General features: G+C 40.8%; 1 protein-coding gene across 8 annotated transcripts in view; it reads left to right on the plus strand.

The window, feature by feature from the left end:
- YAP1 (Yes1 associated transcriptional regulator) overlaps positions 1-9,552 on the plus strand; it is a 94,958-nt gene extending 85,406 nt beyond the window's left edge. For all 8 annotated transcript variants that reach the window (XM_063329878.1, XM_063329887.1, XM_063329917.1 and 5 more), the window contains 2 exons: positions 3,347-3,459; positions 4,066-9,552. In XM_063329878.1, coding sequence (XP_063185948.1) covers positions 3,347-3,459; positions 4,066-4,304 — 352 coding nt within the window. In that variant the 3' untranslated portion in view covers positions 4,305-9,552. The remainder of the gene's footprint in view (positions 1-3,346; positions 3,460-4,065) is intronic.
- Positions 9,553-11,140: the final 1,588 nt, after the last annotated feature.

Consider the following 11,140-nt stretch of genomic DNA (forward strand, 5'->3'; position numbering starts at 1 on the left):
ATGGGACATCCAGCGAGGCAGACTATTTCACCTTTTGTTTTCCCACTCTGTTCATATATTTTTGTCTATTAGATTTATATTGGTAGTGACAGTAATTCTCTGTTCTCCTAATTTGGGATTTCTTCTTTTGTATACACATATTTTAACACATATTACTTGAAGAAGCATCCACTCTATTTTGGGTAATGCAGTTTAGTTGCGTGCGGTAATTTTGGGTGATGTGACGACTAAATGAAGAAATCCTTGTTGAAGAAAGAGGAAATGTGTATTAAAGAGTGATTTCAGGAGAAAGGCTGGACATTCCAAGTGTGAGAGCAGCAGCCAAAAAGCCTTCTCAACTAGAGTGATTTAGTGCAGCATAGTCTCGGTTCTGTTTTTAGTATTTTGTGCCACAAAGTAAAGCAGCATTTTTTTTCACAGAAGTTTTAAATAGCTTAATTATTACGATTGTTATCAAATGTGTGAGGATACTATTTTTAAATCAATCTAAAAAAAAATAAAATTATGACTTCACTATAAAGAAATGTTAGGTTTCCTTCTTGTATGGCAAAGATGTCTTCATGAAATCTTTTATATTTATATATATCTATATGTATATTTATTCATGGCTGATGGCATTCTACTTTGATACAGCGTTCAGTAGCTGTTCAACCATCCTCTGTTTGGTTCTTCATACTTGACAAAAAGGCATACACTATATATTTCATGAGCACATTATGAGAAGGATCAATATGTTTTCAAATGCTAATTTGAACAGTATGTCAAGTTGATCTTCATTTATTATTCAAGCTGGAAAATCAGTAAGGATTCTCAGTGAATGCTACCACAACCTGAAAAAATACAGATTTTTTTGAAAATATGTTGTGAAGCTTGGATATTAGGAGATGCAGGGGGAGGGTATATTTCTACAGCTGCTTATGCGGGCCACAGCTCCTGCCAGCAAACCTGCTCCTGCTTGGGCTTCTCTCCATGGGTCTTAATTCTCGCCAGGAACCTGCTCCGGCATGGGCTCTCCATGGGCTGCAGCTTCCTTCAGGAAGGCATTTGACATGGTCTCCCACAGCATCCTCATAGGGAAGCTTAGGAAGAGTGGGCCTGATGAATGGACAGTAAGGTGGATAGATAACTGGTTGAAAGACAGAGCTCAGAGGGTCGTGATTAGGGGCACAGAGTCTAGTTGGAGGGCAGTGATGAGTGGTGTTCCCCAGGGGTCACTACTGGGTCCAGTCCTCTTCAATATATTCATCAATGACCTGGATGAGGGGATAGAGTGCACCCTCAGCACGTTTGCTGATGACACAAAGCTGGCGGGGGGGGGGTGGCTGACACACCAGAAGGCTGTGCCACCATACAGAGAGACCTGGACAGGCTGGAGATCTGGGCAAAGAGGAACCTTATGAAATTCAATAAGGGCAAGTGTAGGGTGCTGCACCTGGGGAGGAATAACCCCATGCACCAGTCCAGGTTGGGGGCTGACCTGCTGGAGAGCAGCTCAGCTGAAAGAGACCTGGGAGTCCTGGTGGACAACAGGATGACCATGAGTCAGCAATGTGCCCTCGTGGCCAAAAAGGCCAATGGCATCCTGGGGTGCATCAAGAAGAGTGTGGCCAGCAGGTGGAGGGAGGTCATCCTCCCCCTCTACTCTGCCTTGGTGAGGCCGCACCTGGAGTACCGTGTCCAGTTCTGGGCTCCCCGGTTCAAGAAGGACAGGGAACTGCTGGAGAGGGTGCAGCAGAGAGCTACCAAGATGATTAGGGGACTCGAACACCTCTCTTACGAAGAAAGGCTGAGGGATTTGGGTCTGTTCAGTCTGGAAGACTGAAAGAGTGGGTGTCAGGAGGATGGGGCCAGGATCTTTTCAGTGGTGCCCGGGGACAGGACAAGAGGTAATGGGCATAACTTGAGCATAGGAAGTTCCACCTAAACATGAGGAGGAACTTCTTTACTTTGAGGGTGGCAGAGCACTGGAACAGGCTGCCGAGAGAGGTGGTGGAGTCTCCAACTCCGGGGACATTCAAAACCCGCCTGGACGCATTCCTGTGCAACCTGCTCTGGGTGACCCTGCTCTGGCAGGGGGGCTGGACTAGATGATCTCCAGAGGTCCCTTCCAACCCTATGATTATATGATTCTATATATCCACCTGCTGCAGTGTGGGGTCCTCCACAGGCTGTAGGGTGGATCTCTGCTCCACCGTGGTCCTCTGTGGGCTGCAGGGAGACAACCTCTGTCACCATGATCTTCTCCATGGGCTGCAGGGGAATCTCTGCTTTGGTACCTGGAGCACCTCCTCCTCCTCTTTCACTGACCTTGGTGTCTGCAGGGCTGTTCCTCTCACATTTTCTCACTCGTCTCTCCCAGCTGCTGCACAGTGGCTTTCTACCCTTTCTTAAATATGTTGTCACAGAGATGTCACCACTGTCACCCATGGGCTCAGCTTTGGGCAGCAGCAGGACCATTTTGGAGCCAGCTGGAACCAGCTGTGTCTGACATGGGCTCAGCTCCTGGTGTCTTCTCACAGGGGCCATCCCTGCAGCCCCCCTGCTACCAAAACCTTGCTGTGTAAACTCAGTACACTGGCCTACTTGCCCTCCGCCCCATCCCAAATTTCCCACTGCAGCTTTCTTTGTCTTGCTGGCTCCGCTGGCAGTAAGATGGCAGTGCGAAAGGGAATACATGTAAGGCCCTGTGCCCTCACTGTTTTGTTAACTGTTCTGTCAACAAGATTGTTCTGAACAGGGTTTGTTTACAGGACAGCTTCTGTACCAGGATTTGATTTATGTTAGGGCGCTCTCGTGCCGTGGCACGTGTGACTGAGCTCGTAGTAATGCAGCAGTGGGAAGCAATTGAAGAACCGCTAAAGGAGTTCCAACTATAGCTCCTATTTATAACAGCAGTGACCTAAAAATATGCCTCAGTGGTTGATTAAACATGGGACATTAATAGTTAGAAATATTTTTATTATCCTTGGAGAAGCGTGAAAGGGTACGCCATTATTATAGTCATTAGGGACTCTCTGCGATATGCTTCCAGTGGTTTTCAGCTGTGGGTGGGCGTGAAAAGTTTAAAACCATGCAGAACGCAGGTAGGCAGTTTTTTTAAGCTGCATAAGTGTGCTCTCATCAAGTTAAATTGAATCTAAATAATACAATGTTAGTTGGAAAAGGTCTGCATAAAATAAACCCCAGGTGTCTCACACAGACAAAAGCTTCAGTTTTTTATTAGAATAGAGCATTTCTCACGACAGCAATCTTCTCAAAGCCCTTGAATCAGGCCAAAACCAAGCATTTCTTTTAATTTCTTCAGTACCCTGCCCTCATTTTTTCTGCTCCCTTTCTTCTGTTACAGTGGCACGTATCACTCCAGAGATGAAAGCACGGACAGTGGACTCAGCATGAGCAGTTATAGTGTACCCAGAACCCCCGATGACTTCCTGAACAGTGTTGATGAGATGGATACAGGTCTGTTTCTCTGTACATCCTTAACGCATGTTTTCTGTATATGCTCGTGTCCACTTACAATGAAAACAACCTACTCTGAGAAGCTGTGATACTTTTCACATTGCTTTTCTACTTTCTCCTATTTCTGTGATAGAAGTATCGCAGTTAGATTTGTGAAAACATGATTGTAATCAGCTCTACTGGGACGATGGGGGATTGCCGATAAATAGTATCGCTGCTGTTATATGGAATTTGAGTGTCCGTTTGCTTTTTTAAGTAATATTGTTTGTTAATGCTGAGAACAGTACCTCATCCAGTGTTGCTAATACCGCTCCAAACCAATATTTGACTTAGTATTGTGTCTTTCCTTTAAGCGTAAAAATGAAAATACACTAAATGACATCAAAGTCATTGGGTCAGTAGGTGAAAAGGTTGAAACAAAGGCATGTTCTTTGTACACCTGCATGGAGGCAAGTCATCTTTGGGTTTTGTGATGCATTTCTGTGAATCATATTGCTTGTATGATGCAAGAGATACAGGATTGACCTTTAACCAGTTGTCCTGATAAACTGTGGGTTTGGTACTTCCTGTATGTTTAATATCCATCCTTCTCTGTGTTATAACTAGGTGACAGTATCAGCCAAAGTAACATACCGTCCCATCAGAACCGTTTCCCAGACTACCTTGAAGCCATTCCAGGGACAAATGTGGACCTTGGGACACTGGAAGGAGATGGGATGAATATAGAAGGAGAAGAACTGATGCCAAGTCTGCAAGAGGCTTTGAGCTCTGACATCCTTAATGACATGGAATCTGTCTTGGCAGCCACCAAGCTAGATAAAGAGAGTTTTCTTACTTGGTTATAGGGGCCTCAGGGAGACTGAATTCTAAATCTGTGAAGGATCTAAGGAGAATAGGACATCTGTATCTGAAGTTCAGAACAAGCCAGTGTGGCACGCTTTGGCTTGTGTTCAGAAAAAGTAAATGAACAAATATTCAACAAGATTCTTTCGTTTTGCTCTTCCTTGTCCATCGCTGCTGTTATATATTGCTGACTTTTTTCCACAGTTGACTCTGAAGAACAGACATCTTCTTGATCTTTTTCTATTGCTGTTGCAACTACTGTTCAAGGGGGGTGGGGAGGGATGATGAGCCTATTTGGATGACGAATGCCATTCCTTTTGTCCTAGTGTGCGCTTGCATATCATTTTATCTAAGTACTCAGATTTGGGAGTTAATTTCTGCATGTCACTGCTTGTAGTTTGCTCGGCTAGTTGTCTCCTGCTGCCTGTGGCAAGTGGTAAAACATGACATACTGGGGTGACAAGCCAAAAATGATGTATCTGGTCAAAAGAAGTCAATACTGATTTGGAGATATGACTTAAAGGAGGGCTGAAGACTGTTTGGCATTAAGTGTTTCTACTAGTAGCTCTTTCATTAGTCACAAAGTGCTCTTGTTCATATTTTATGTTATTAGTAAATCATGAGTCATTTTACATAGAAACATATATGAACTTTGATTGTTGCCACATATTCTAGCCTAACTTTTTTTTGTCAAAAATACTTTGATTATTTTTGTTAGTTGGTTTAACTGTAGCTGTAGGATGGGAAGTAATTATAGGTGTTCTTTTTTTTTTTTTTTAAAAATAGTGAAATCTAAGGGTTTTTTCTGATTTCACATAGTCTTATTTAAATCTGAATTGTCTGCTTTTTTTATACTTAAAACATGCCTATTGTAGCCTGATAAGCTAGTGAGTACATAAACCAGTATGTTTTGCCTGTAACTTTTTTATTTTTTTTAAAGGCTAGTTTTGAATGTAATCATTAGAATTCATGACCAGTGGCTTATTTTTCATGGTTATTTGCAAGATTTTCAATTAGAAGCTGATTGCAGCAATGTAAAAGGTAGAATCCTAAGTGTCCTATGTACAATTTTAAAAATGCATTTTAAAGTAGCAGAAGCCATTTTAAAATGACAGATGCATCTAATCTCTCTTCTGTTTTTTTCAGTTTTGATATCTAAGCGAGTTTAGATTTTAAAATCCTTCATGGGGAAAAAAAACTATGAAAAGTTTCTCTTGAGTTAGTACGGAAAAAGTCTGAACTATTAGTATCACTCCTAAGTTGCAATGAAAAGGCTAGAACACCAAAAAAATAATATCCTGAAGAAAAACTCGTAAGTGTAATAGTTATCCAATTCTGTTTGGTGAAAAATAAGCCCTGGACACTATATGTAGAAGAATGTAAAGATATGTGTTAGATGGTGACATGAGCAGGTAATGAAGTGTATATTAGTAGTAGAGCTTAGCATGGGGTAGAGGTGAGTATGAATTATCTTTATTTTAACAGGAAAAGACGTATCACTAAGTTGTCTCCAGGAGTTGACACAGTTTCCAAAGAGTATTTTTTAAATGAACAAAATGAGCATGAATCAAACTTTCAGTATAAGCTATGAAGTTTTCTGGGGCTTTTGGGTTTTTTTATGATGAAAAATAGTGTCACCCATTAACACCTCTATAATTAAGGGCCTGTCACCATTCTCAACATGAGCCTTTATTTTCTAGGGTGTATAACATGACTATAAAGATACTGTAAGTGTGAAACCATTTTGAAAAAAATCTCAGCTAGCAGGGACTTCTCCTGGGAGAGATTTTTGGGGTTTTTTTTGTTTTGTCGGTTTTTTAAAAGACATTGATTATTTTTCAACTTAGGAATGAATCAGCAAAACAAAACAAAACAAAAACCCCCATGTTGTTATTACCATCTGGATTCTTTTATGCTTCAGAAATAGTTCTGGTTTAGGATAATGTAATGAATGAAAATTCTGAACCAAGTCTCATTTTAAAAACTGAAGCAGCAGAGGCAGAGATTTGAAATTTGCCACTATAAATGTATATTTACTACTTTACGTAAGGATATTAATGTTTGAAATACACAAAATTTGTTTGTGGCTTGTTATGGAATACAGACAGGTTTTAAAATACCGATTTTTCAAAACACATCCATAATGATAAATATATTCTGCTACACCAATAATTCAGCGATTAATAGGCCACTTATATTGTGCAATGACACAGTAGCTCCTAAAGCAGTATATTGTGTCCGAGATAGGGATTTTAGTAGCATTTTTACAATTTCATTATGAATTCTTCTCTCTCCTTCCCTTCAGGAAAAAAAGACACTAAGCTGTTATAACTTGAATGGTCTGACGTTAAACCACAACAGCAAGGAAATTCAGAGTTTATTCCGTTTCAGTTGTCTTCCACAGTTGTATCCGGGTATAACAGCACATACGATGCACCGAGTGCGAACTCCTGACATGCTGTACCTTGCTACAACAGGGATGAGTACAGAACAAATTTTCTTTCCTTGCTTTTGTGTGTTTGTCACAGCTTTAATATTTGAATGTTTTCTTCTCATTGTAGAAACACTAAATGGCTTATACTGTATTTGGGTAGCACTGCTTAGGGTAGATACTGACAAACTGGGAATCCTTGAACTGCTCTAACATTAATTCTGTTTTGTGATACTTATTTTAATTGATTTTAATACATTTCCGTTCTCTCATTTATTAGGAAACATACCATAGAGATGCTGTACTGTTGGCAATCAACATTAATTTGGATTTTACTTTTTTTTTAATTCTGCAAATGCATTGTTTGATGAAGTGGTTAAAATTGTTTGAAATGCGAAAGTGTTTTGCGTAGTATTTTATACTGATGTATATATTGAAACAGAAATCATTGTAATAATTGTAATAGCTTTTAGTTATAAATACACTACATGCAGACAGAAAGGGCTGTACAGTACTGTGCTGTTCAACACCCGGGCAGGGCCACTGCCTGGAAACAGGTTGCAGTGTCAGTAAACCACACGGATCAAATATTGTACCATTCAGTGTTGGCGCTCACCAATGCAAAAGGAGAAGAGACGATTTCAACATGATTAACACTACGTAGCTTTCATGCATCTGGTAAATTAGTACTAAAGTGACCTTTTCACTTACAAGCATGTTTTTTTTTTTTTATACAAATTAACAGGTGTGCCTGTGTAAAATAATTTGTTTTCTGTATCTTGGAAAAAATACTCTCCACGTTTAGAATATGTTGTATGTTAGAGAACTCTTAAATGCACCCTTGTCAAAAATTATATATATTAGTTACCAATGTTACTTTTAGATATGAGCATGACTGTAAGTTAGGTACTTAAGTACATTCTGTTACATTATTTTTCTTTATGTAATACTTTTTCAGTTGTTTTATTTGGTATAAATATATACTTTGTGCTTAAACATCTTTGTTTGTTTTTAACATTCAATAGTATGTAGAGAGACTGATTTCCTTCGGTAAGATGGATGCATTGAACTGTTGGCATTCCTGTTGTGGTATGTCTGTTCTCGTCCCCCTTGTCACAGCTTTTGTAGTCGTAGAACTCCAGTCCTGCAGACATTGTGTACAAGCTCACCTAAGAGACAGAGGAGTCCCACTGAAGCCAGAGAAGGCTTAACATTAACGTACCCATCTCTGTGCGCTTGCAGTAACGTAGAGACAGTGACTCTGCTGAGCCTCGTAGTCTGTGTAAAGCAATACTTTAATTGATACGGCACTACAGTGAGAGCCGGTAACAGAACATCTCTTATCTACTATAAGAAAGCATCCTCTTTTTGCAGATATACTTGCAATGTTCAGGATCTTCCCACGTAGAAGATATGTTTTTTTTGGCTAACTCTTGAGTTTATACAATAATTTGTGTTAGACTATCAATAAAGACACACTATTTTCATTTCCAAGTTTTGAGTTATGAATTGTGAGATAATGTAATGACATACCTTGAAACTGCCTGAAGATTTTAGTTTAAAAAATTCTTGACAGGATTCATTAATTCTGACCTTCTGTAAAGCAGAAATTGTGAAAGGTGGTTTTTCTTTTTAATGTAATGCAATTCGCGGTGGCTGAAGTCATACACTGTTTGCATTTTAGCAGTTCCAGAGTTGCTGCTGTTCAGCACTGAAATGCCTCAACCCTGAGAAATTCAGTGCAGTTGTGTGTTTTCTTAGTTAGAAGTTCAGAGCTCAATGCTTCTAAATCACTGTCTTTTATTTGTGGTTTCGTAGCATTACTCACTCACATCCTGTAGATTTAAACCTCACATCACACCTTGCGCTGGGGAATAGAAAGGCAGTGCCAGGGCAAGGCAAGGCACAGAATTTGACGTGCTGATATCTCTCTCCCATTTATAAGATGGTGAGATATTGCAGGAGTGGAAGTACGAGTGACCTTCTGAGGCAGCCCTGAATAGACGGTGCTATGGCAAAGCAGGAGATCTGGTCCAGGTGGTCCAGGCTCACTTGGCAATTCTTTTTGAAATATTTTCAACGCTTAGTTAAACATAAAAAGTATTGGTTTCAGTAAGCTAGAAATAGCATGCTTCCAAGGAAGCTCTTGAGTCTTCCCAATGCTAATGTGCAAGTTATCAGCAAAAACAAAAAAAGCATTTTTCACCTAGGATCATTAACAAAATAATTATTTGAGATCAGGCTGTGCTCTGTCTAGCGCCTCCTGTTCTGGCGGTTCATCTGGAGATTAAGTGGGGCCATCGATTTTATTTACAGCATCAGCGTCCATAGCTCATACGTTCCTGTTGAAGAGTAAATGTGTTTTTTGCCCTTTGTCATCACCACTTATTATTGCTAACAGTAGTTATCCGCACCCTCTAAATTTAGATGTCATCAAAGTCAAAGACATCCGTACAGCATGACAAATCTTGGCTGACATGAAATGGTAAAACCAACACTAACTGAAGAAGCAAATTGTCTTTAGAATATAGGGTAGAGCTTTGTAACAACTACCACATCCACTACTTCATGTCTCTTAATCAAAATGCCACTATGTTTTTCTCTAAAGAAAAAAAATTGAGGAAGCATGTTGAATAAGAAACGTTTAAATGCCAGTACATCTAACAAAGCTGCCTAATTTATTTTTTTTGTGGAGGGCGGAACTCACGATTTTTACTTTTCCTGAGGTACTCCTCTCCTTAATGCAGAGGTGGTAACACTGAATGCTGCAGATGTAGGCTGTTACTGACTGGTATTGTTTTCTCTATATGGGAATTAAGTTGGTCACTCTGATTACAGTATTTTCTATATTAAAGTTGCTTGTATTAGAACATGAGAGGCAAAGTAATTTTATCGGATTTTCCTGTCTTTTTATTAGTGATTTTTTTTTTTTTTTTTTTTTTTTTTTAAAAAAAGGTGGGGGAAGTCAGGAGCAGCCTGGGAGGCTTTTTCTTTCTTGTTACGCAGCAACAAAATAGAGTTCTGTAAGAATGGCATGTTAGATCTCACCTGAAATGCTCTTTCTCCTTTTCCCATGTATGTTATTTCCGAGATACTCTAGTGTGGTTTAAATTATTTCTTGTATTTACCATCTGTGAGTTTTGCTTGCCTAACACCTAAAGGCTGGGGCTGTAGCGCTTGGTGCTGTTCTGTCCCCAAAGGAGAAGAGAGTTCCTCCTCTCCAGCATCCAGCTCTCATCCTGTGTGAACTCTGTAGTGTGATGCAGAAATCCCAGCCTGGCTCCAGACGTGCTACACAGCCACTGTTGCGGGGTGGTTATTGGCGAGCATGGTGGGGGTTTTTTGTTTGTTGTTTTTTGTTGGTTTTTTTTTTTTTTTTTTTTTTTTTTTTTTGAGCGATGGTGGATTCCTATTCTGGTTTGTCTTCCCAGGGACTGGGGAAGTTCACCTTCCCTCTTGTGTTACTTTGATTTCTGTAGCCAGGGGCAGGGAGTCCTCCCGGCGCCGGTGCCACCCTGCCTGCTGGAGCACTCCTCACCAGCGCTTCAACCTGGTGTGAACAGCGGTTTCTTTTTATATTTTTATTTTTTAAAAGCTGACAGTTTTATTCAGCCTTTCACTCCTAGTTTGATTGTCAGGTATGCAAACACAATTGTCTCAGCTCTCTTGACTGACAAGTGACACTTTTCAGGCTCCACCAAGCGATATAATCCGTTCATACCCATCGTCTGCTGTTGAAGAGTGTGACCCAGAGGCCTCCCAGAGGTCCAGCTGTAGTTCTGGGCTTCCAAAGCCTACAGTTAAAACCAAGGTACTGGTCGTGCGAGCATATGACAAAATCCCAGGGCCACGTTTCTAAGAAATGGCATGACTTAGGTGGTGACATCTCACGGCAAATGGCAGTAGCTGAGAGAGGCCTGGTTAGACCAGTGCCCTGCAGGCTGCGGTGTGCTCTGGGTGGCCGTTCAGACCACGAAGTTGCCAGCAAAAGGGAAGCCGGTGTGTCAGCCCTATGCTTTCCGTACAGGAGAGATTCGGAGTGCTGCCGAGGAAAGTTTCAGTGCCTGCAAAAGGTGACAACTGCTGGACTCATGTCCTGGGTTGAGCAACACAGGACTAATTTCTCTTCTAATGCTGGGGAAACTCCCCTTTTTTGTAAGACTCTAGTGTCTGAATTTGTGAAAATATTTACTTTATAGCCAGCTAGACTATGTGGGATTCAAGGTCTTGGTGTTTTCCAGCCTTGCCAGGTGCAGGGATGAGGAGGAGCGAGGCCTGGGCATTTGACCCAGGCTGGCCAACAGGATTCGTTCATACCATGAACGTCACATTCTATACAAATTAGGAAGTTTGCTGTGTAGTTTCTCTCTCCCCTGATGGCGGCAGTCCAGAGAAACTCCTTTCCCT

Source organism: Chroicocephalus ridibundus, chromosome 1 (assembly GCF_963924245.1).
Source record: "Chroicocephalus ridibundus chromosome 1, bChrRid1.1, whole genome shotgun sequence".
Lineage (NCBI taxonomy): Eukaryota > Metazoa > Chordata > Aves > Charadriiformes > Laridae > Chroicocephalus > Chroicocephalus ridibundus.